Here is a 26,533-nt window from a genome sequence, read left to right as displayed (position 1 = left end):
CAGAAGACTCCTTTTTTTTTACAAGGCTCTCGGCATCCCACCTCATGTTTCATACATCTACCTTTGCTACAGGGCTTCACTGAGCCTTATCACTGAAGGGTAAATTACATACTTGTTAGTGTAACAAGTATTTTCTGAGCACTTGCAGATAACACACATCAGAAACTGTGTCCCTGGAAATGCACGAGGAGTAACCTATGGTGTTTTGTGGCTGGTATGCGTCTAGCTAGTGGTGGGCTGGCTTCTCAGATCCAACACTGCACTGAAATGCAGTTAGGTGACAGCCTCGCAGTATAAATCTATTGTGATTTCTGCATTCTCTCACCTCTTGATTGTAACTCCTACAAGACATCTTTATGTTGGAGGAAAATAGATACAAGCACAGTTTTGGCAGGTTGAGAGAAGGCAGCAGCAGCAGAAGCTCTGAGTATTTGAGATAAATTGCACAGTGGAACATCTGGCAAATACACAGTAATCAGTTTTTGCCTATTTAGGGCTTTCACAGGGGATCAATAAATTGTCAAGAGCATTTAAACTGGTAACTGTGAAGCGAAGATGACTATGAACTGAAAGGGCAAGAAGGAGGTGTAAGCACCTACTCTGATTTTTTAAAGGACTCAGCTAGTTTAGAAATAATGTTTTACTGTATGTGTTATACCTGGAATTGGGGTGAGGTACAGTGAAAAGGATAAACTAGCCCATTCTCTTCTTGTATAGATGCTCCAAAGCAGAACTGTACATAGTCTGATTGGCAATGGGTAGGGAATGTTCTACACCGGAGTTAATAATTTGAGCTCCAAGGACCAATTCTTACCTTATTTCTGGGGGTCCATCTCAGGAGCAGCTCTCCTGATTCACTGTAAACAAATGCCTATTATATTTTCACAATGAAAGGGTTAGCTGGTTCACTTTCCAAGCAATTCATTTTCACTGTCTAGGACTCTGTGGTGATGTGTTGTCATAATACCTACAGGGAACGTATACTAGCTGGAAAACTCAGCGTGACTGTTTTTTTGGCCAGGCTGTTCAGTTTTACTTTAATGTGGGGGAAAAATGAATTCACATTCTGATACACAAAGCATCAACAGATATAAAAAATAAATAAACATGTACCACTGAGAAATTATAAATACATACACATTGATAGAAAATGCAAGCTACATCCCTACTAAAAGCTGGTTGAAAAAGGCAGCAGTAGAAATGAGCAAGACCAAAAATGAGGTGCTGTAGCCAGCTGGTGGCCTCTGTGGGGTGATCCCAAGGGCAGCACACCTGGTGCACACTGACTGAGCTGTACAGCACATCTGCAGGGGCACACATGCACACAAATATCCTGATTCCATATGTAGTGATGCCACAGTCCAGCTCATATTTCTGCTCAGGAGAGTAGAGTTTTTCCATGAGCTAAATCTCTGTTTCAAAATCTGCCGTTCCTGCTTAGTCCCTGAGCCCAGCACTCTTTACAGTCTGTTCTGGATAAGAAGAGAAGGTAAAATCACATGCCAGCAGAGAAAATTGCCTTTGCGTCAGATATTATCTTTCCAATAGCGTGTACAGGGAGCTATATCAATGCTAATTGGTAACAGTTGAATTGGGCACACTTCTAAAACACAAAAGTACAATTCCATTGTATCTGTGCACCTTTATTTCCTTTCTTTTTGTATTAGGCTTTGGATCTTGCTTTCATTCAGCCTTCTAACCATTAAGAAGTACTAATATCGACCAGACTGTAACAGCTAATAAGGGTGCAGGGTATAGGAGGTACTGTAACATGAAGCACCCTTGTACAGCTTCTATGGCTGGAAAGAGCATGCATTTTGTATGTACGCAGGCTTTGTATTTCATCTATCCCTTTCTACACAAACATGCTGGCTAATTATCATTCCTCCTAATATCTTTCCCAGTATAGATCAAAGAGCAATCTGGATTTCTACATGTGATTTTATACAGTGAAAATATCCTCCTTTGAAGTTTGAACGATGCATTTCTGTATGGGGGAATTGCTCATGACATGGGAACGTGAGGTATGAGGGGGCTTCTGGGCTTTTACATTGCCTGGAGCTGGCAATTGCAACAAGCCGCAGGGGAATTAGAAAAGATTAACACTGCTGGCTGTATGAGTGCTATGGTCAGGAATCTGCCTGCTTGTGCAGGCTGATGCAGCAAGGACTCCCTCCTTCCCTCAGCCCCTGGTAGCTTTACTCTTGGTGCAGTGCATTGCTATTCTCCCTCAGCATTAGCAGTCCTGACTCGTGCTCTGCCACTGCTGTCACAGCCTGATTATCTGTGCTTCCCTTGTCTTGACGTCAGAGTCGTCAGCTGCTGTTCAAACCTGTCAAGCTCATTTCAGGCTCTGTAATTATCCCACCATAGCGAGTGGTACTTACTGCATATTTCCTCTGTTTCTTTGGGGAAGGCCGTTATCTCCCACCCACACTTTTCTGAAAGGTTAAGAATCTTTCTTTTCAGCTAAGTGGAAGATTGTTCCTTTAATCATACCTTTCTGTCTGATGTTTGTCATCTTAACTAATGTGTGTCTCCCTGTGCTGGATTCATCCAATACTCATTCCTCCCAGGATTTGTGTCAAAGCATTAATTTGCTGTGAAATTTCTTTCATTCAGTTTAATTTCAGGACTGCTGCTCGGGCGTTTGCATTTGAGATCAGATCTCAAGACCTACATTTCATCCTCTATCCGCAAGTGTGCCAAAAGCTAAGCATATTCCCTTTCAACAGCTGGGTTCAAAACTGATTTCAGGAGACTAGGCTGAGAGCTGAGGATGTCCAAATTGTGCTACCCTGAGCAGGTCTCTGGCTGGCTCTCAGACAGCAATCTAAATTGTTTTTGAAAGTGGATGTTGTGTGTGAAACACAGCACCATGTTCTGGTTGCATATTGTTTGGTTAGTTTTATGCGTTAAGGAGAGAAAGTAACAATGAAAGCACACAGTCAAGAGAAGTGACTGTCTAAGGGTAATACTTGCTTTGTATCTTTGAGGCTAGAATTCCAATGGGTAAGGATGCTGCTTACAATACTTGGGTGATACTGTATCTCAGGAGCCTGCCATGGCACTTAGCCATGTTTTTGACCTGTGAATCGGAGATGAACAAATGGAGTGCCATCATACAGCTGGCAGAAAAGTGTCTTGTCTTGATTTTGCATAAGCTGTGCAGTCTGGAGTCACTGCCTGGGTTTCAGCACAAGCCTGGAGCATGCTTGTAGCAGTGGCGCTAGATTTAGGCTCTGGTTTGGTGAATTTTCTGCAGCTTCTCTTTAGCTTTGGGCACTGTGTTTTCACTGGTATAGGGGATGTCTGAGCTGCATGCTGTGACCTACCTACCAGTCACGGTTCATGCTTGCTTTGTTCTCGTCATCCTCTCCAGCCTCTTCCTGCTGGTCTTTGGTATTTTGTTTGTTCTTTGCATATGGTAACACCTCAATTAAAATGTGACTGCAGATGTGTCAGCAAGGAAGGTGCTGAGAAAGTGTTGGCTGATGAGTTGTTGGCACTGTGTGCCCCACCTCTCTCGCAGGTTTTACTTCAAAAAATGGTAATTATTTCTGGAGTAGATCCCATTTGACTGACGTCTCACAACCAGAAGCCATGAAAACCATTATTCTGTGTAAATTCCCTTTATGTACTGACGAGAATGATCACACACACCACAAGCTGCAGAGGGGAAGAATACCTTCTCTGAAAATGAATCCGTGCTGCATCACTTGTGGATAAACCTGATGTTACCCAAACATTTTCTTCCTTGTTTAAAGACAAAGCATGCTGCCCCCCCATGACCAATTGCCTACTGTCTCTTGAGATCTGACTATTTTATGTTATATTTGATTTATGCTAATGAACGAGATGATAATGGGCTGTGCTTCGTTTCAGCTTGTCACAGCTTTTGCTAACAGCCTTGTTTTCCAGGAAGCCTTGGTTTCAGTTCTGGTAGAAGTGGAGAAGAAGGTGGTAATGCAGCCCTGCTTATTTTAGGGAATGAGTGAATCAGTGGTTTTAGGAAAACAGTTCAACACGTTAACCCTTTGTTTCCAGAGGAACACAAAAAAAATCACTGTAGAGTGAACAGATGGTGCTGGCATATTTTTAGCCTTGCTCTCTGTTCCCATGGTATTCCAGACTGTGTGGGATTCCCCATAGACTGTTGTAAGATTGGTGGGCCCAGCCAAATGTCTTGTTTTGCAACATAGCATCAGAGGGAAGGAGAGAAATGGAATCCTGTTCAAATCAGCTCTGTTTAAGTAATTTTACATGAGAGGTTCTCACATATGGGATCATGGATGGTGAGGGAGTCTGCAGAGAGATGTTGGTCTTATGATTCTGGTGCTTGCTCATTGTCAGCTGCAACATGACATTAGGAAGTACAAAATAAATGACAAATACTGTTCTAGTGGTATTGTCTGTATAAGCAATTGATGCATCCAAAGGTGTAGACGGCAGAGGAAAAACTCACGAGGATTTTTAGATAGGATGGGGAAAAGTCTTTTTGGGATGTGTACTCTGAGGAAGTTCTGGAAACTTCTTGATTCCAGGCAATGATCGTTTCTCAGGTGTGGTCAGATTCAGAGCTGTTCACGTGCATTCTGTTTCAAACTTTATTGGTAGTGGTTTGTGGTCATAAAATGTTTTTTTCTGTAAGTAGAGAGGTTAGTCAGTGAGGTATATGGTGTAAGAGAAGGGATTCCTTAGGTGTGATAACTTCTGGGTCTCAGCTGTGGTTAGAATCCCAACTGTAGGGATATTAACTACAAAATTGGGCTATGTAATATCGCAAGAATTGTATTTGTTGTTATCCTAAATTAGGTTTCTGTCATCATGTGTATTAAAGACTGCAGATGATTTCTCAATAGAGAACAGAAGTCATAGCATCAATTTTCCTGGCGCTCCCTGGATTTCTGTTAACACGCACACAGTCACTGAGGTTCATGGAGTATTACATTCTCTTAATAGATTATTTGCATATTAGAATGTTTTAAACAAATCCATCCCTAATGTGTTCTCTCTGTGGAGTACCATATGGCTTAATCTTTTACCATCAGAAGATAATAAAATGCTCTTTGGCAGAATAAGAAAACAAGATGATAAGGGTCTGCCCACAGTAGCGTTTAGTAATACCTGTGTATTGTACTGGGCCAAATCATTAGCGTGCCTGGTGTTCCATGTAGAGTCAAGCAGATGTATTAAGAGGTAACAGACACCAGTCCATAGTGTTGAGAAATTAGAAGGAGAATATAGTGGGCAAGTGAGTCAGGGTAAAAAACCCCCAAAACCTACAGCATGGACAAGCTTGGTGCAGATTTCATTACTGTCTGCGGTATCATCACCTTTTTAGTGCCCTTTCAATGTGATTTAAGTATTGCCATAGCCATTTTAAACAAGGGGAAGCCAAAGCAGATGGAGTCATTTGCTGGTAACAGCATGCTACTGGTAAACTTGTAGCTCTGACCCCCATGCCACAGTCCCGTGGTCACTGGATACCACCCCCTTCCGCAGCAGCATGGATCTCCCAGTCTAGACAGTTAAACCCTCCTGCCCTGAAGGCTCTGATATGAATCCCATAGCTCCTGCCTTCTTCACTCCCATGAGTTGAGAACTGCCCTCCTCTCCTGTCTGTCACCTCTGGAAAATGCTCCAAAGCTTCTCCACCAGGCCACGGGCAGGTGCAGCTCAGCAGATGCAGAGCGCTTGCTGTCCTTGCACTTCTGAAGGATAGCGGCTGACCTCCCGTGTGCGTTCTGCAGATCCGCAGTGCTCCGCCATTCCTGTTTCAGTAGTTCTACTGCATTCCCCATATGTCACCCACCTGAGTCAAGGTAATGCTTCTGCAGAGCATTAATAACACACAAACACTAGAAGCTTCCCTTTTTCCTTTGAATGCACTCAACCACCTGCAATGCCCCTGAAACCACCTCTTTCTGTGTCTTTAGAATTCACTAATACATTTCATACACTCAGCAAAATGTCATATCATGGATGTTTTCTTCATCTGGGTAACTGGTAGGGTTTTTTTCTCCCATTGGACCAAGTGCCCATGGAACCAGTTCATATTTGGAAGAAGATGCAATTCCATGTGTTGTTGCTAAATCGAGGAAAGCCAATGAATGAACTCCTTGAATTTAATCAGATTTTTTGCGTGGAGCCACTAGTAGATTATAGATTTGACAGATTTAGGAATTTGCTCAAAGTCAAGGCCAAGACTGTTCAATAAATTTGCTTATGTCATTCAGGATACAGTCCTAAAATCTGCCTTCTAGCTGGTAAATCGGGTCTCCCCAGTTAAAGCAGAAAGTAAAACAATCATTTCTGTTCACAGAAAACTTATGAACAAGCCAACTTTCAGGCTTGAAGCCTGCTGATAAATTATGAAGGGGCAATGACTGATGCTTGAAATAAAAATTCAAAGCAAATTCAAAGTCATTGTTTCCAGCAATGATGTATGTTCCTGCATGTTTTGGGATCAGACAGCAGCTGATGGAAATTCATGATGCTGTTTGCGGTGGTATGAATTATTTACAATACACAGTCTGCCAGAACTGAATGGCAAGGGCAGGCTGTTTATTGGACTCGTGATTCCTAAATGCTGGTCTTCCACACCATACACGTGTGACAGGAACATGGTCCGTCGTGTGCTTTAGGGCCAGGTTCAGGGAGAGCATCAGGTCATCTAGTGTGATGTCCTGAAATGGTGACAGCACAGCTTTTAACCTGCTTACTCTTGGCTAGGTAAATCTTCCATGTATATATCATTGTCTTCTCAAAAGGCCTCAGGTGAGGGAGCCCAGTTCCTTTTTATAGTTTAGACCAGTTCCATTTTATAGTTCTCATGGGTAAACAACCATCCCAATAAAAAATTGTGCCTTGTTTTTAATTTGAGTTTGTTCAGTTTTAATTTGCAGCTAATGGTTCTTTATGTCTTTCCTCTGCTAGACTAGAGAGTCCTTTAGAACCTGCAATTTCCTGCTTGCCAAAGTTTTATACCTAGTAACAAATCACCACTTGGTCTCCCTTTTGCCAAATTAAACAGAGAAAATTCTCATTTAAGTTTGGTTGCATAAGACGTTTCCACAGCACTTGAATGTTATGTCAGTTCTCTGCAACCTGTCTGGGTTTTCAGCATATCTTATGAAAGTGTGTACCACAACTGTGTTAGTATTGGTTTCTCCAATGCCGTGTAAAATAATTTCCCTCATCTTGCTCCCTTCCCAGAATTGCCAGAATATCACAGAGAAGCCTCATTCCTCTCCCCTGGATCTATAAATCCCAGCTCATCAAAAGACAGTCTTCCTCTCTGTAGATGTGTTAATCCTTTTTTCTTCTCTTTTGTATTATTTTCTGTTTTGTGATCTTGCCTGGCAGTACTTAAAACTTACTCTGTCCGTATGGGCTTTACTTATGAAGCTATCCAGAGGAGTGTGAGTCTGTCTGCATTGTTGCTATTTATCAGCCTGTCACGTGCAAATTTCATCATCATGGTTTTATATTTACTTCCAGTCTGTGGATGCAAACACCAAATAGCTTCAGGGAAGGACCAATCCTACCAAATCCCAATAGAGATATTGGTATCCCGCACTAATGCATCTCCGGAGCACCCATTAGACTGTGCATCTCTGATATGGCAGGTTGGTTTTAGTAGTAGCCCTTTAGAGTGAACTAATTAATAGTTGGATTCACCATTTAGGAGGTTTATATAAGCAAGGAAACAGCAAAGCCTGTATCTAGTGTTGTCTGTTAGGAGGCAAGGTGAAAAATTGCTGATGTCTAGATGGCTGTGGCCAGCTGAAGTGGTGGAGGACCAGGACCTGCAGAGCGAAGGGAAAGCAGGATGGGGGAAAGGAGGGTGGCAATTTTTGAGTGGCAAGGAATCACCGAGCTACAGCAGCAAGAGTCCCTCTTGCTTTGTTACTCAAAGCCCTAGATTGGGACCAGGGACAAAACAAACAGCCCCGTGCAACAGTGACGGTGACTGAAGACGACCCTGACTGAAGAGCTCTAACATCCATCCCAGACCACAGGGATGCTAAAAAGGCCTGAACCAGGGGCTGGCTAAAGAGCCAGGGGTGGCTCTCAGCACACATGGTGGCCACATTGCATGGCACTGCTCAGCTGGCACAAGTCCTGCCTCTGCATTTAATTCTGTGAAGGCGTAAACTTATGGCCCTTCCCCAGATGCTGAAAAGGCCAGTCTGTTGAAATCGGGGTGAGTGCGGTTCTGCTGCTCCCTGTATAAATCATGTGGGGACCTCTCTAATACCACCCTGCAGCATTTACGTATTTAATCTCCTTTTGCTGTTTTTTGAGATTTCTCACAAATTCTCCTGCTTCAGGAGATCCTGCCCAAATGTCGCTGCCGCAGCACAGCCTGACCTTTCCTGCAAGTCCTTGTGCTGCCATTCTCACGGCTCCCAGGTGTTCTATGCTCGCACTTCAGGGTGAGACGTGCTCACAGACTCCTGCAGTATGAAGGCAAACTGCTGAGAAGAGTTGTTTATTTCAAATGACATTTTCCGGCTGTGACTTGGATCCTGATGTAAGATTTCAGTGGATGGAGCAGAACTCAATTACATCTAAACCTAACAAATTTTCATTTTGTTAACAAAATCTCTTCTGTGCTGCTCAGTTTTTGAAGAAAATTAAGTGAGGTCAGTAGAGATCTGAGTTTCTTCTTACCTGGAAATGGAAGCAGGGTTCAGTTCCAGTCAGAAAATCTTTGCTGGAAAAAAATACCTAGCTGTTTTGGCAGCATCAGTATGAGAGCTGGCCAGGAGTCCTGAGAGGGTTCCTTGGCTGGGAGGTGCCCCTGTATTGAACTGGCAAGAAAACATCAGTTTCAGTAAATCTCTTCTGAGGTTTGTCAGTGACCTGTCCTCTTCTCTCCTCTTCTTCCACTCCTTCTGCTACAAAAAATAATTTCCTTCTTCCCTTAACAGTCATTCGTATGCCTGGTCACGTACAGCGTGTGGTCATACTCCGAGGTACTGCAGTCCTGGGACAGCAGGCATGCTCAGTGATGCTGGGAAGGAAATTAGTTTGAGCAAAGGCTAACAAACATTCTCCTTGCCTCTAGTTAGAGTGGCTGCAGATTGCAGTGACGTCACTCCCCTGCACACTGTGGTATGTACCTGTGACTGGCTCCTTGCTCAGTTTCGAGCAGTGTCGAGTTAATCACAGGTTCCTGTTTTGCATTCTTGGCAGGATGGCTACAGAGGAGTGCTTTGATTTAGATGTGAATTTTGTCCCAGGCAGTATGGCTACAGAGGACTCTTTACAAGGCACTCTGGATTTCCTTTCTGCACTGAAGGCTGGGTCTGTCCCCATATCTGGTGCTCTTGTGCGGCCGGAGGAGCCAGGAGGGGATTTTTCACACCTTCACTAGAGCAGAGCTGGGAAATGGAACGTTCTCTTTGCAGTAAATTCAAAGCTGGGGTGCCTCTAGCTAACATAGCTAGAAACTTTGGGCTGAAGAAACTGAGGAAATGCACTTCTTAGTTGCCAAGTTGGGTGACTTTGCCAAAACTTGAATCTTTTCCTCACACCCAAATGGCACTAAAATCAAAAGTTTGTAGTATTTCAGCAAGCTCACTGCCTCTGCCTGCTTCACTCCTCTTGTAAGAGTTAAACCAAAATGACTAGATGGAGTTCAAAGAAAAATGCCATCCTTTCCTTATAATTTTTAGGACACTGAATTCAGTACAAACACCAGGTCTTCTGAAAACTTTAGGCTTCAGGGTTGTGTGGCAGGGTTGAAACCCATGTTGAAGGAAATGAGCAAAGGACAGCACAGCTGACTCTATCTGTGGGCACAAAAATAGCCCAGTGTGTACTGGATTTAAAGCCCTTGCAGGTAAATTTTTGAGCAACCCCTGGGCTGACTGTGGGTTTCTGCCTTGGCTTCGCTGACACCAGGATTTCACCGCTGCTGTCCTCCTGTGTCTGGACTCAGCCATGTCATCAATTCTGACAGCCAGCACATGGTTCTGCACCAGCCAAGGTCTCTAAGTGTTAAGTCTTTTGACTCAGTTACTGCTCTCTCTTCTTTCCTGGGTAGGGTTTAGTATGGCAGGTTTCCTACTGAGACTCTGTTTGCTGTGTTCAGTCTCTGTATAGAGCTCGGTTGTAAATCATTTACTCATAGCCTTAGAGCTGAGAATCCAGCCCTTCCTGGTTCCTGACCTAAGCCAGTCTGCTTGCCTACAGTGTGTGCCACAAAGCCTCAGCCGTTCAGAATTTATATTTCAAACTAGAGGCTCTCTGATAGAGGAATGTTCTGCCTCGCTTTGTTGTCCACTGCTTTGTACTGCTAATTCCTAATCATTAATATGCATTTCTGCCTTGGTCAGTTTTGATTTCAAAATTGTTTCTTCACGCTGAACCTTGTCCCTTTATTTTCATTGTAGAGACTCTTTAAAGTGTTCCTAGCCTACTCTTATGTGTCAGAAAGCAGCAGGGGGGCAAACATCTCTGCAGTGCAGTCGGTATTGCTGGGAAACCCAACAGAAAGGAAGCAAATGCTTTGGCTGAAGTGACCTGTTATTACAATGAAGAAACATGTTTGCATTGAATGGATAATCACCCATTCATCCAAGCAAGTTAAACAATAGGGGCAGAGGGTTTGGTTTTCTCGAATTGTTTCGCAAAGCAAAAATGATTTATGTCTTCTCTCTGAGACTGTTGGATGTCTACTGAAGGGTTCATTAGAGAGACCCTTGCAGCTGCCAAAAGAACTGGCTAGATTATTGAGCCTGCAGCTAATTTTTTCTGTTCTTGTCCTCTTCCTACAACGAAGAACTAGTTTGCAATCCAGACCTTGTTTGTGCTGTCCCAAATGGTGGAGGACTGCTCTGTGCAGCGATGCAGAGGAAATTGTCCCTGGCCCAAAACACTGTCTCCAGCTCATCATGATGGCTTATGATGTTAAGCTCTGGCGCACATGGTATGTTCCCTATGCTGCCTGCAGGTATGACAACAACCGCATAGCCATTTCAGCACTGAATTTTGGCAGTGGTTGGTTTTGCAGTCCTGTGTCCCTTGCAGTGGGATCAGCAGAGGAGGCAGAGCCCAGCACTGCCTAGAGATGCAGCGGTCTCAGGACTCTGACCGTGCCCAGGACTGGCACAGCCTGCGTATTCCATGTGTGCAAAACCAGGCTGCATTGCCCATTCCGCTAATGGGGCTGAAAGGCTGCTGCTTCTTCCTCGTTTGCTCGCAGACTGCCCTAGCTGTAAGCCCAGGGGGTTGCTGACTGCAAAAAAGGCTTCGATGTCCCGCAGCCTGGCAGTTAGGCTGACAAGCCTTTAACGTTTCCCAAGGCAATAAATAAGCATTACAACTGATTAATTGCTGGGAGCCAACCCTTTCTGAGAAGGAGAAGGATAGGACATTATTTCTCTACAAAGTGAAGCAGAAGGATGGTTGACACAGTATAGACAGCAGAGAAGATTTAGGGGTAGCTGTGATGGCATAGTTTATTTCGCCACAGCTTGAAATTGAGCTTAATTTTAAGTAATATCTTCAGTCTGGAATTAACTGGGAAGAGCTTCTTGACTTATCCCAGAAAGCTGCTGGTAAAAATGCATGATCAAGTGCATTACAGGCTTGAAACTCTGTGCAAATATGCAGGGATTTCTATACGATACATGTGTGTATATTAATGCACAAACTTTATGCAAGTATCCACCTAAATGTAGTCCCAGTTGATCAAAATCCTTGTAGCCCCAGACCTGTGCTGGGAGCTGTGTTGATTAGCAGGCTGAAGGTGTGAGCACTAGTGTCATAAATTCCATCAGACTGTTCTGTAAATTCTTCATCATATCCTGTACTGATGTCAGTTATTTGCATTATAAAATCTAATTGAAAACCTGAAAAATTATACTTAGAGGTAACTGGAGACTGAAGCACTTTGCTCAGGTGATAATTTCATTTATTGTAAAGACATTGCTTAGACCTAAATGTGAACGTATTCTCTCTTCCTCCATAATACACACACACAGGCATATCACATCTTATTTAATTTGATTTTAAAAAGTAATTGTATATGGCTGAGCCAGTGGTAGACTAAAGTCATTGGATCAACTTTGAGAAATAAACTTAATGTTCCAGATTCACTGGGAATACCCGGTGACACTACTGTGTTATAGCACAATATGAAATAGTATAGAGGCTTCCCGGCTGGCTGCAGGAATCTGTGCATTAAAACCTAAACCACAATTTGTTGCCTCTTAGCAAGAGACCTACAGGAAATAGGATTCTCTAAAGCAACCCTGCAAGCATCTGAAATAGTATTTACTTACATTACAATGATGGGAGCTTGCCATTTGTCAGAGTTACAGGCTGATCTTGTAACCTAGCATACTGCTGTCCAGTTAGATTTTGTTGCGGTATCTATGAAGGGGACAGATGCTCAGCTAGTGGCCACACCAAGATCTTTATCAAAGCCTCTGGAGCCAGGCTGAGTTACGCCAGCTGATGCATCTGCCACATATTTAAGCTACTGCAGTGGTCAGGAAGATTTTCAGCTGTAAAATCCTACTGCTCCCAGCCTCAATGGCCTGTTTGATTATGCTGTTTTGAATGCACCCAAAACAGTTTGAAGAAAGGAACTTCTGCCACTGCCTTATCTTTCTATAACATCTGTGTTGTTTGTGAAGGTGAGCAGGGACAGCAGCGACCCAGCTTTCCCGTATCAAGTGTGTCTCTACTTAATTGGTTTCAGTAAGGATTTCCAGTTAGTCTTGTATGCGTTAAACGCACACTAACAGTTTCTGGTGAAGTGGCTACGTTTTGGAAACAGAAACGTGTCATCTGTTCCTATAAATTAGTGGGGCTACAGTAATCACTTGTGATACCAGATGTAGGAATTTGATCATGAGTTACGCGATAGCTGACAGCTGGGCTCTGCTGCCCGGCTGGCAGGACTTGAGTTGTTGATGCCTTCTGCAATAAGAAAGTTTTAAGATTTCTAACTTGTCACGGGCTCTGAACTCATCATACAGTTCCTTATTTCCTGCCTAAATGAGCTGATTTTTTGATTTTTTTTTTTTTTTTTTTAAAGAAAAGGAGAAGGGAAAGGATGCAGTGTAAGGATCAAATTGTTCCTTTCTCATTCAACATAGAATTTTGCACAAGTAAAAATTTTGTAATTTTCTCATTCAGATTTGCTTGTTCTAAATGAGGCCATTGGGCTGATCATGGTATTTACTGGCACAGAGGGAATTTATAAGCACTGAGAGAATCTGAAGGAAGAAGTGTCATGCGCACACATTAGTGCATTATCTGCAGGGCTTTAAGAAACTGCTAGGGTTTTGTTAGCATGTAAAAAAAAAAAAATTTTTGAGAAACTGGGTCATCTGGATTCATTTGCTGCATATCTTTCCAGCTGGGCTTTTGTTGTTGTTCAGACTGACATATCTGAGCTCACACTGTAGTCACCAGGATTGTGCAGCATCCTACATGCCTGCTGTCCTTGCCTCCTACACTCATCTTTATACTCCAGGGTGTCTGGAGGGCCCCAATCAAGGTCAGAGTTGTGCTGCAGCCGACTGTGAGCTTGCTTACGAGCAGCAAGAGGTTGCCTCTGCCTTAGTGAGGGTACCCGCTAGATACAACAGGCAAAGGTGCAGCATCACAAGGGGATGTCATGCAGCATAATTATCACGGAGAGAACAGCCAGCTGGGGTATCCCAGCACTGTGCCCCCCTCCCTGGACTGTTCTGCTGCTCTCCTTATTCTCTTCAGCTACTTGTTTCTCAATTTCTTTATTCTCAACAACGCAACACACAACAGCCTCTCTCGTCTAGACTGCTTTTCTCCCTCTTTCCCAAAACCCTCCCGAACAATATGCCAGACCTTCTTTGGGGCAAATGCCAGTTTGGTGGCTGTCTGTAAATTCAGTGTAATCTCATTTTATGGTGAAGAGTGATCAGAAGGGCTAAACTGTGAAGTTGAGATTATAAGCAATAAGTACGTTGCTTGTTTGCATAGTGTACTGAACAGAACCATTCTCTGTCTTACCACATGAATCTTTTTGTCCTGTTAATACACTTCTATTTTCCTATACAAAACTTGTATTCTCTGCTGTGGCAAGGAAGTTTTGTTTGATCCCAAGTGATCAATGAGTTTTCTCTCCTATAGTCTGGATTCTTCAGGGAATGAGGCTAACATGGGTTGTGCACATCTTTGTCCTTTCTCCTTCCCCAACAACTTTTGATAAGAGGGATGGAGATCACTAAGGTTTTAAGTTCCTATGAGCTGCATACATAGCAAGGGCTCCTAGGGAAGGAGATTCTGTTAGCACCCTGCTCTAAGATGAGAGGCTAGGTTACAGGTTCACCCTTTCTTAAGCTTTTGAGATCCACACAGTAGAGTATTAATGTGTCCCAGCTGCAGCCATTTTGGTCAGAGCACTTGCCTTAGTACCAGATAATCCAACTATAAGACAAGAGTCCTCCTTGCAGAATGATTTGTTGGCTGATTCAAGTGAACATCACGGATATTCTTCCACTTGGGGTCTTCTGTAGGAGATATAAACCAACTAAGCTACAGATGATGCACCAAGCTCAACGCATATTTTATGATTTTTCTTTTAGGTGGAAAAACTGGCAAAGTACTTGGACCCAAATGATTTGGGAAGAATCAATTTTAAGAACTTCTGTCATGGAGTTTTTGCTATCAAAGGTATGTGCATATTTCTTAAAAATAATCCACTTCAATTCCACTAATGTTTCTCTGGTTGCAGAAAATGTAATGATCAAAGACATCCTCTCTTTTGACTGTGGTTATTTGTAGTGACAGGAGGGCAACTGTGTGAACAGAGTCAGTATCTTGTTCTTTTTTATGCATCTCGTGTATCAGTGGTGAGCAATGCTAGAGTTCCTACATCCACAGATGCTTGTGTATTGGTTTACTGATAGTTTTTTAGAACAAATGTGATGCGGTTTAAAGACAAATGTAGCAGAAGAAAGAGTAGCTTTGTGGTTAGCAGGCAGTGCCAAAGTCTGATACTTCCAGGTTCTCTTCTGCTTCTGCTGTTGGTTTACCTGAGGAAGTTAGAGAGCCCTTGGGCTTTAATTTCTCTACTAGGAAATTTAAAACTATTGTACTCTTCTTGCAGTATCTGCAAGGTATTGTTAATTCATGTTTTCAAAGTACTTGAGGACATGTATTAGAATGAAAAGGGTTAATTACAGGTTGGCCATGCAAGCTGTGGAGATAGAGACCAGATAGATCAAACCATCTCCTTTGCAAGGAAACACAGACCTTGGCTAAGCTATAAAGCATAATAACATCTATGTCTTCTGTCAAAGGGCAACGAAGCAAACAGTGAAGAGAGACTTTAGCCATTTTGCTGCTGATTAGTTTTCTAGCTTTCCATAGCAAAATAATCCAGCATGTCCTTTTCTGGACACATAGTATGTCCTTCGTAAAGTGCCAGAGTGCTGTCACAGCCCAGAGGCTTCACTTCAGGGACAGGGTGAATGTCACAACGATCAGAGTGTGACTCCAGGAGAAGCTACTGGAGAGTCTTCTATGATGAGATTATTACAAAGTCATAATGATGCAAGAATGTAACACCACAGCAATTTTAATTAAAGTTTACGGCAGCTGAGGACAGTGTATAATTATGTAGAATTACAGTGAGAAGCTGCTCTCAGTCCATGTTCATGGAGACACCTTCCAAGGTGACACTGATGTGTTTGAAGAGAAGGCAATAGAAAGACCAGAAGGAAAGTTAATACATTAGTGTAGAGACACTATAGTAGAGGTTTTCCTTGTCCAGAAAATGCTGTAGCAAACTGGGTTCTGGGTTAAATAAGACACAAGTTCTGTAAATCATCTGGTAGTCCTCTGTAATTCACAGTATAAAGATGTGCACAAATGCTCAAAATATGATCAGGAAGGAATAGATGTGACCCAGAAGACCATCTCTTCTGTAATAACTGTGCCCTTGTCTACAGTGGGCAGTACCGTCAGTGAAAGAGTGGGCAGTTATGTTTCCTTTACTGTGAAGGACAGCGTGTGCATATTGACAGTTACTGGAGAGTGATGATGCCTTGGGAGTTTTCATCCTTGCTCACCTTGCAAGGACTGATCCATGTATTCATATCCTAAGGTCTAGTCCTGCAAAGATGTGACTGAATCCAACTCTCTTGGAATACCTTCTACTCCAAGTTTATGAATAGCTTAAAGCCCTTATGTGGAGCATATTATAAGTAGGATCCAAATCATATGCTTGATGTATATTAGTACATGTATGTGAACGGATACAGAGAAATCATCCAATTCTGCAGCATCACCTAGAGCTTTCTTAGCACATCATTAGCATTGTCAACACTCACACAGTGTCAGTGCCAAGCGTGTATAATCGCAGGAGCAGTTATATCTATTTCTGATAAGACATTGTTATGCATGCTTTCACAGCATCTCTTTAGAAAGGTTGGTTGTATTGCTAATCTCACAGCACACAAGTTGTAGTGGTCTTTACCTACCAGCCGTACTTTTCTTAAAAATGAAATTGGTCGTGGTATGTCTACCTTTCAGAATGGAAAGCCTCCACCATGTTGTTACCTCTCACTTTTCAGTGCAGCCACATCTCAGCGATAGCAGCAGGCTTGTTATTGAACAAAAGTGATTTGTCTTGGCAGCAACAGATTATAAATATGATTCTTTGACATCTCAGCCTATCGCAATTGCTTGGGGCAATCAGACTAATAGACCAAAATGAGATCCTACTATAAATCCAGTGGGTTTTTTTCAGTAATAGAGTATGAAGATGTGTTAAACTTAGCAATGGGAGCCAAATGTTTAAATTCAAGCTTTACTATCCTAATGCCTTGCTGTATTTCTTACTTAGAGTACTTCAAACTAATTTGTCTCATAGATGCTTTCCTTTATAATATGCTGAAGAAATCATTTCCTTCACAGAGGTGGTATAGTGGTTTTTTTGGTAGTTCAGTGCCCTGAATTTGTTTAAAGCATGAGGTTTGAAGCATCTAGAAGAACAGATTCAAATCTCAGTTGTAAAGAATTGACCTCTGACGACATCGATTTGAGCATTTCAGATCCAGGTATGGATCTTAGTGAAAAACTAAATGTTGGAACCTGAAAAAATCCCAAACATCAGAGCATTCAATGTCTGCTCTGTAGCTGGTTGGTAGCAGCTCTCCCTGCAAGGAGAACCCCCAAACCCTGGATCTAAAAATCTGCAGCTTGGCCTCTCTCCTCCATAAACCGGGGCATTGTTCACTCTTGCATGGTACAAATGAAAAGCGTGGCGTTCCTTTACAAGTGGACATCAAGCCTTGCCTCCTTAGTGCTTCTGAGCTGGACACCTCATGACACGAGTCATGTACCTCCACAGCAGCTGTGGGAACTGTCAGGTGGAAAAGGCAATTCATCTTCAGCTGCTGAGAAGCAGGAACTGTGGGGAAGGATGTGCTGAGGAGTCTCACCAACAGCAGGGACCTTTGGAAGTGATGGAGAGGACTTTTTCAAGTGGAGGTATTTATGCTAGAGGGGAGAAGTGTGTTGGAGGAACTTGTTCCCACTGTGTCTTTGGGGTGGAATACTGGTCAGGCAGAGTGCTTTCTATTTATGTAAAGCTTTGCTTCTTTTCGCTGGTCTTTTGTGGATTAAAGGACTTTGCCTCAGCATCTGTGCTGAGCCCCTGCTGTCTAGGCTGCTTTCCCTACGCAATTAGGGACAGGCTTGCCATCAAATTTAAAGCTTTGCAGCAATTTCATTGGAATGCCAGAATATGAAGGTCTTATTCCTGCTGAAGCTGCCCTCTCTATCTGCTCACTGCATGGCTTTATTTCTAATAACTGCAGCAGTCTGGAGAGCAATTGCCATGAAATAACACCTGTACCCTCTTACCTAGCAGCTGTGCCAAAGCCAGTGTAGTCCAAGAAGTGGCACTGCTTAGAGGCTTTGAGCGCAGCCAGAACATCACTCAAAGGCTGAATTCCTATTGATTTCAGCAGGGTCAGCGTGGGATCCGTTACTGTTTGCTCAGTGGAGTCAATGACTGTTTTTGCTATACTGAATTTATTGTACTGATCCAGTAAATATTTTCTGCCACTTGTAATATTAAAGGCTTGAGTGGAACTGTTATTTCTAACGTGCTATGCAGGCTGGTAGGTTCCACAGTCCGCAGTGTGTTTGCAGGATCAGGCTCTTGGTATGTTTAGCAGGCTCTATTTAAGTCTGACCTATTCCTTCTATTTTAAGATTTCTGTTGTCTTTCCAATAGTCTCTCTGCTTTGATATTCCACGTAAAAAACCGCAAACCCTGACAAATAAAGGGTGAGCTCCCCCTACTGACCTTGGTATTTCAGCTCACAGAGATGAGCGAGAACAGCACGGGTACAAATTAATACAGAATTAAAAGATACAGGCAAATGTATTCTGGCTTTATAGCTTATTTTAACCACGAAAACAACACTGACCACGGTGCTAACTGGAGGGTAATGGCTTTCATAATGGGAAAGACTGAGCCATGTTAGCACAGAGCATTTCTGCAATAATGAATCTTTGTGCTATAGCAGAATCACTGTTTTTTCAGATGAAATCGTACAGCCTGTTTTTGTCCTGAAGCAAGAGAGTCCTTTCCTCATCTTGTGGAAGTTATAAGGACATTTAAGTTATGCTCTGTTATAATATTTGAAAATGGAAGATGTTGTAGAAGCTCCTTCATATTCATTAATGGTGCGGCAGAAGCACAGTTGTGAATTTATATACTTCCCCACCTGCAGCAACAGCAAACTTTGAATCTTCAAAATAGTAACACAGACCATTATGTGCCTTCAAAAATCCATCTTTGTGCTTCCTTTAGGCATCTAATTACTGCAGTTGGCTGGAAAGCTTCTAGAAGCAGTCTTTATGTGAGCAGAGAAAAGTTAAAAAGTAGATATGTTTCTCATTAAGTTCCTAGCAATTTTGATGAAAATTCCAAGAATGCAGATTTGCCCAAAGCTTTAAAGAAATGTTCAAAAAGGGAAGTTGGCTGTTCTGGTAGCCCAGACTGTGACAGATCATCTGGACTGTGAAAGAATATGAAAATAATATAGTATGAAATTTGACGTTTTGTTTTTTTTTAAACAGTTATCCAAAGCAGAATATTTCTGGCCTTCTGTTTCACTGGAGATTTTTAGATATTTTTTAAATTTGCTTTTATAGTGTCATTCAGATGCTCCAAACAAACATATTTCTCACAAAACCAGTGCTAAGTTGTGACCATCTCTTTTAACCAACTTTAAAATCTAATTTACAGTCCCATAGCTGAGAATAGTATTGTACTAGCTTTGCCCTGAAGATCCAGTATGGAATAGGAGGTGGGTATGTTGCAGTCATGTAAAAGGAGTTTATTTGCTGGATATCGGTATTTGTAATATAACCCAATTTCTGGGACCAAGACAGCCACATTAACACAGGAATTTCAGTAAAGCACTGTAGAAAACGTCAAAGTCTTTATGAACCCATTTAGGCTTGCACCTATAGATCTCAAGCTTCACAGTATGCCATAACTGGAGATGATTTGATGAATCTATCCATTCTTTTAAGAATAACTTATTGACAGGAGTGATACTTGGGATGGCTCCAACAAGACAACTGTCATGTAAATGTGAAGCTCTCCTGTTGTAAATTACACTATAGCTGTTTAATGAGCTGAAGTTGGTTACTCTTAAAAGTACTTCAGACTTTTCTAAGACTCAACTAAATTTCACTAAATACAGCCTGAAGCCATAAGTGAGTCTAATACACCATTAAAGATCCAAGGGTAGATAAAATAAAAAGCTATTGCTCTTAGGAAAAATGCCAGGAACCAACTACATTCAATTAGGTAACCAGATTTGATTTTCTATAGTATTAAAATTGCTTAATTGCCTGTGAAAATTGCCTGATGCAGTATGGGTTAAATCTCCTTCTTGGAGCATTTGCAGGAAATAGCTTTGCTCCGATTGTATTTGTTTGTGGCCAGAATGTCTGTTTGCAAATTGACTGTTTGTTAGGGTGTAAAAACCAATTTTAAAAAGAAACTGAAGGTAAATTTGTAAATTATCTGGTAAGAGAAGTCATGTCTGGCATCCTGAGTGAACTGAAAAAGTTAAAAGTTCACGTCTTCCCCTTCAGTGACTTGTAAAACCCTTTCATCATCTTTGCTTAGGACTAAAGATGCTCCTGTCCTGCCTCTGGACAGCCAGTACTGTGTTTGGAGAGTTTATGAGTCTTAGCCAGGTATTTTCAAGAAAGCAAAAATCTTAGCTGGCTATTTTCACAAAAAGAAGGGATAAATGACCTAGTGGTTTTGGTTCTACTTAGAATTCTTGTTCTGCAGCAGACTTCTGACCAGGGACATATCACTTGCCATTTTACTTCACTTTGCCCTGCAAAGTGCAAATTATTCCAAGCTGATATGCTACTCCCTAACCCAGTTCTGGTCAAATGAGCTGTGTTTGCTTATGCATTTTTCATATTAGGATAAATAGTTTTTAACTCAGATAATTTTGACAGAGCAGACTAGGGAGTGACTCAGTGCTTTGTTAAACAAGAACTGATACACGTGTGTAAGTCAGACAGTCTTCTGAGTGACACAGAGAAGCTGCCTCTGTGATGGCTCATGAGGTGTCTTTAGTCAGAGAAGAAAATTCAGCAGCTTCTGGCCATTCCCATTTTGTGATCTGATAGTTCTTTCTCCAGCTACAAGCTTGTTCCTGATCGGTGTCACTCTGCACAGTGGTTTATATAATGTACAGCCCTTTAGCAGAGTGTTCCTCTGTAGAGAGCAACCTTTTGTGGAGCTGCAGCAGTAAATACACAAGGACTCGAAACTATTCCTGGGTTAGCTCTTTGCCTCTATCCACTGCCTCACTACGGTTGCAGTGCAGCTAAGCCTCCTTGCCTGTGCTGCCCAAAAATGTAGATGAGGAAATCTTCCCAACCGTAGCAAGGGAGAGAGAACATCGAGCACATTAATATCTTTTGATACAAGTTGGCATCCAAATGAAATATCTCTAATCAGCCATGCAAGTGGCTTTCAGTTTTACCATTTTCTGGAAAATGGAGTTATAGCAATAATGAGACATCTTAGCGCAGGAGGTCCTTAAAGTAGCCAGGAAGTATTCCTTTGCTTGTTTGCAATGGGTTATTTATGGACAGATTCTAGCCTTAGGTGCATACTGCTGCACAGCTTGAAATATCCATCATGGCAGTTTTGCAAGCCTAGGCAAGCATATTTCTTCTCAAGAGTGGTATTGGTAGCAGAGACCACCATGTGTGCCAAACTAGACTGCTCCCTGTAGAAATTGTTGTCCAGTGCCTTAATATTTCCATATTGAGATTTGTCAGAGTGAACTTTGATTTTTTTTATTGTTTTCTGTCTGGACTGTGACACACTAATTTAGCTCACTGGCATTTCCCAGGCTGCAAGCCAAAATATATTCTGGTAATAAGAAGACATATGCACAGTATTTGAGACACTCCAGTGTCCCCTCTTTATATCTTGCCACTCTTGTGAACCTCTTGGAGTACCTGGAAAAATTCAAATTATCATTTAGATAAGGAAAGCAAAAGGTGAGATATATTAGCACTGTTGCAGAAAAACACCGAGTAAGAAAGTTGATGCATTTCCTGACAGTATGCTAAAACCCACCTTCCTGGTGATATGGGGTGGCCCAAAGAAAAGACCAGCACCACAGTCCTCCAGAGTGAAGAGATTTTGATTTGTGTCTTGACAGGTGAAAACAGCAATAGAGAATTTATTCTTTAAATGCAGTTCTTAGCAAGAATAAAACCAGTGGCATGATCCTAAGATTCTTGAAGTCAGTGGACATCTTTCCATTGATTTGATCGATGTTGGAACAGGTTTGAGTATCTGCAAGGTAGCAATGATGTGTTTTAGTAATCTCAGAGAAAAATGGCCTCTCAGCATTTCCTTCTTTTCTTCCCCTTTTTTTATGGAGTATACTAACATGCAAATCTTCCCAGCAGGATGAAGAGATCCAAGCTGTCATGCCAGCTTGCATGCTAAGCAAACGTTTCCCCCAGGGAACACTGGTTGCCACACTCTCAAACATCTTCTCACCAAAAAGTCTCACCTTTGCAGAAGGAGATATTCTCAGATGCACCTACATCCTGAGTCTCAGTGCCAATGGAAAGATGGCCTATGACTTCATTAAAAGCAAGATTTGGCTTCGTTTGCCATTTTAAGCTATGCAGCTAGGTAAACAAATTGGATTAAATGCCTGGTGATGTTTTGGAAATGGGTCAAATGCTTGATCAGTTTCTGTGGTTCTGGATCAGGACATAAAAACCTATGCCAGGTGGCTCTCATGAAGAAGCGGTGAGGGCTGCCCCGAGTAGGTTAGGTACAAAGGAGGCAATGCTTTTCTCCCCAGTGTTTTTACTGAATAAATTCAAGCCTATGAATTTAAATGGCCAAGGGCTATCATGAAGGGATCTGTCTTAATAGACAAGGAATATGAAAGAATGTGATCAGGAATAATCTTAGGCAAGAACTGAACAGCAAAGAGGGGACATGGAAGACCTTGCAGCTAAACTCTAGGTTTGAGACCCTGGAAAACTGGGAGCTATTCATGACTCTAGCTCTAACGGACCAGTCTAGCTGGCATTTTGAAAGGAGGCAAGGCAGAAAGTTTTCTGACTCCCCTTGTTTTGGGCAGTTAAATACTTTTATGAAAACCGACAGTCTTTGTGACTTTTCCTCACCAAAAAAAAAAAGGCAGTTGGGGGGAGGTAATAACTTCTCACCTAACAGGCTTAAATGAGGATTGACTGCTTAGAGGTCTCTAGCTAGAAGCACTGTTGTTGGTACAAGTGAATTAGAAAAATAAGGCTCGAAATTACGGATGAAGATGTTACTGTTGGGAATTTTTAGAACTGTGCAAATGCATCTCCTTCATTATACTAATCTACATCCATTACTGTGTACCACTTGGCATTTATTTTCTTTTTTGCTGGAGATAACTCACTTTAATGAGTAGGTGCTCCATATCATGCAGAGACCTTTTAGCAAAGTAAGGGGTTCATATGTGTAGAGACTCTCACACTGGGTGCTGGCATAAGGCAGACTGAGTAATAAGCTTTGGTTATTAATGTCAAAAGTTACAAACAGTAAATTAAATTCCCCTCTGTAAGAGGACTAGAGAATAACTTCAGTCAAGCACAGGCTGACACACTTAATGATAAAACCAAGAGAAAGAAAAGGACCACGGCTGGGTGGGAAATCTGAGAGTCAGAGGCAGGGCATGTTATGTAGAAAGATGCCCTCTCTAGGCAAACAAGTTTAACATCTTGCCTCTATCAGCCAGTAAATTATTTTTTTGGATTGTTATTCCCAGGTGAGCTCCTCTTTGAGAAGTGACCCTAACACACCATTCTTGCCTGCTAACTTCTCCAGCAAAGTGAAAAATGCACAGAAGTGTATGATTCATAGCTTTAATTTATTCTCCATTCTGTGCCACTTAAGAATCTCACTTTGCTGCAGAAGCTGGAAGAGGGGGAAAAAAGTCCTGCAGCCTGTTGTCCATTGACGTTCCTGAGATCTTCACGGTTGCTTCATCCACTGTGTGCTGCCTCTGACATAGGCCTGTGTGGGAAAGACAGGGACAACATACTGATGTCCCATATTAGGCTTCCTCCATCTGGTCACCTCTTCTGCTAAGTACTCGTTTCCTTTGTAAGGGACTCCCCTCCATAACCACAAGGTATCTTCACCCCTACAGATGTTATTCCTTTATTTTAAAAACAAGAGAGATCAACTAACAGTATAAACCCATGTTCCAAGTGGTAAGCAATTGTGCTGTGCATTACTTGTTTTGTATATTCTATTATCATTATTATTATTATTGTCTTCCTTTTCTGTCCTATTAAACTGTCTTTATCTCAACCCATGAGTTTTACCTTTTTTCTTTTCAATTCTCTCCAGCATCCCACTGGGGAAGAGGAGTGAGCAAACAACTGTGTGGTTGTTTTAGCTGCCTGCCAGGTTAAACCACAACAGATAGCGTACAACACATGCTGAGAAGGTTCCACACAGTTTAGGCCCAAGGCTGTAAGCTGGTTATTCTAAAATAAACTGGCCTGATATTACTGCCTTCTGCAGCTCAACATGCCAAGTGTGGTCATTGGTAATTAATGGGGAACGAGGCATTTGGTGATTTCAGTGTTTCTATATTTGTCTTAGGTTTTCAGATGAGAGAAGGACTGATGGAAACCCAGACATTGATTTTTCCAGCTGTTAATGTGATTGTTAACAAAAGCAAACACAGAAGCTGAAAATCTCCATTTGCAGTGCCTAGATGCTTGCTTACTTGCCAAGCACTGTACGCTGTGACCGAGCTCTTTTTGAAGGGGAATTTGTGACATGTAGGTATTGCCTCTTTGTCACTTAGACCAGAGAAAATCAGAAGCAGCTCCACTGACACTAATGTGCCACAGTCACAGGCTCATGCCAAGCCTGAAAATCCAGTGTTTGACTTCAGAGTTTTGGGTGGGTCAGCGGTGGGGTTCCATCCCATAGGATAGTTTACCAATGTTTGGCTTTCAGTTTCATTGCAGTGTAGTGTATCCATGCTGTCAGCATTAGTGAAATTGCACTTATTTAAGTGCCACATGCTGAATAAGGCAGAGCTTTGTTACAGCTATTTAAACATATTCCAAAGCTAGCTTTCAAGGGTATGCGCATACAGATTAGCTACAAACCTGTGTTTCTTCCTCCATTGTCCATGCAGTCTCTGGGAAGGTAAACTCTCAGCCTGACCATTTGCTCTCGTTTCTGTTTGCCAGGCTGTGAAGAGTTACTAAAAGATGTCCTGTCTCCTGAAAACTCTGAGCCTCGACACTATGAGCCACAGTATGTTGATTACTATTACCAGGTAAGAGAAGCACAAATTCTGTCTTATGTTAGTGGGCTGAGGAAGCCTCTGGAGTGATGCGTAGTTGGGTCATTGTAAATGCTGTTGTTTTACTTGGCCTGTTGACTCTTCCTTCCTAGATTCATGACTGTTAGCAAGTCTTCCACACTGGTTTAAGCTGCATTTAACACAGGGTAGCTGTCAGCTGGTGTGAGAGCTTTTAGGATTTGGATAGCGTTACAAGCCTCAGTATTCACTTGGCTGTGAAGGGAGATATCGTATACAAGCTTGCTGGCACCACACAAGTAGAAAACACTGATTTGTATCTAATTAAATCAGTCAAACTTTGTAGGTGAACAAGTCCTCAGAGACCTTCTGCAGATAATAAACAGGGACTCAACAGCTGTTGGGAAGCAGAAACAATACACCTTTGGTAACCTTGGTAGTATTTTGGCTGGTGGGTATAGAGTATTTTCAAACCATTAAAGGTCTGCATCTGTATCCTTAATTTGACAGTGTCTGTGCAATGTAAAAAGCAGGGCAATGTTAAGTTTCCTTTAAGCATCTATTTGTCTCTCCTTCATTTTACTTTGGTTTCAATCACCTCCACCCATGTAAATTCTTAAGATTAAAGGTACAGTTAGCCTAGTACATTCAGATAAGGACTGCATGTCAATGGTGTTATGAGACTACAAGTGATCCTGAAATCATTAGGGAAAGCATCTTACCTTCCCAGGTGATGAAGTGTGAGAACAATACTCCTGTATTGAGGAAAGACATGTGATAAGCGTGCTGGTGTTACAGTGCTTCATGGTGTTAGACAAAATGGTTTCCATTGTTCATACAGAGTATAGAGACGTTTCCTTCCCCTTGGTGCAGATGTCTGTCACAAGATGGAAGGAGCCTTCCATGGCTTCAAACAGGAGGGCAGAATTTGGTCATAAGGAAGAGTGGTCTGGGCTTATTGACTCTTTTTGCTTGATGAAAATGACAAGCTGACACCACCATCACTCTGCTTGTTTCTAAAACCCTATTTTTTTCTAACTGATGACATAGATACTCACCATGCTGTTGCTTGGTTACCTTAAGAGATATCATAAACCAAGCTCCCTGTTTTGCAATAGATGATAGAGGCTATAAAATGGAAAGCAGGCTCTCTGCAAACACTAGATGTTCACCCATTGCTATACAGACATTGCAAGCTGGTTCCGACATGCTGTGCAGGCAGGCGGCATGGTCATTGGGCCTTTATTCCGCAGGGATTTCACATCTGCTGTCACCCAAAGATGTGCTGTGGAGAGTGCTTGAAGACAAACTGTGAGATGGCTGCAAACTACACCACTCCTGCCACCTATCACCAGGACAGCTTTAGAGTGGGAGTTGCAGTTTCTAATCCTGGTAGTAGCCAACGAGTTCTAGATTTGTGTCTCTGGGAGAGGAATGGGGCAAAAGGTGACCTTCCTGTTCAGAAGGAGTTGATCTGGCAGTGCTGTGGTGGAAGCCTTGCTGATCACTCCTGGGTAGGACTTCTGAGGTACACCAGCCACCCTGTATGGTCCCTGCAGTGGGCGGCACTGTTGCAGTAGAGTCCAGCAGCCCACTTTAATTGGGCTGATGCAGTACTTGTACAGCCTCTGAGCAGAACCAGGTTCTTC

At 42.3% G+C, this 26,533-nt stretch overlaps 1 protein-coding gene across 2 annotated transcripts in view; it reads left to right on the top strand.

Annotated features, from left to right (window-relative positions):
• Positions 1-26,533, top strand: part of RAB11FIP4 (RAB11 family interacting protein 4) — a 124,733-nt gene that overhangs the window by 28,806 nt on the left and 69,394 nt on the right. For both annotated transcript variants that reach the window (XM_075770385.1, XM_075770386.1), the window contains exons 2-3: positions 14,595-14,682; positions 24,811-24,899. In XM_075770385.1, coding sequence (XP_075626500.1) covers positions 14,595-14,682; positions 24,811-24,899 — 177 coding nt within the window. The remainder of the gene's footprint in view (positions 1-14,594; positions 14,683-24,810; positions 24,900-26,533) is intronic.

Source organism: Balearica regulorum, chromosome 18 (assembly GCF_011004875.1).
Source record: "Balearica regulorum gibbericeps isolate bBalReg1 chromosome 18, bBalReg1.pri, whole genome shotgun sequence".
Taxonomy (NCBI): domain Eukaryota; kingdom Metazoa; phylum Chordata; class Aves; order Gruiformes; family Gruidae; genus Balearica; species Balearica regulorum.
Note: the sequence above shows the minus strand (reverse complement) of the source record. Positions and strands in the feature narration are given on the sequence as shown.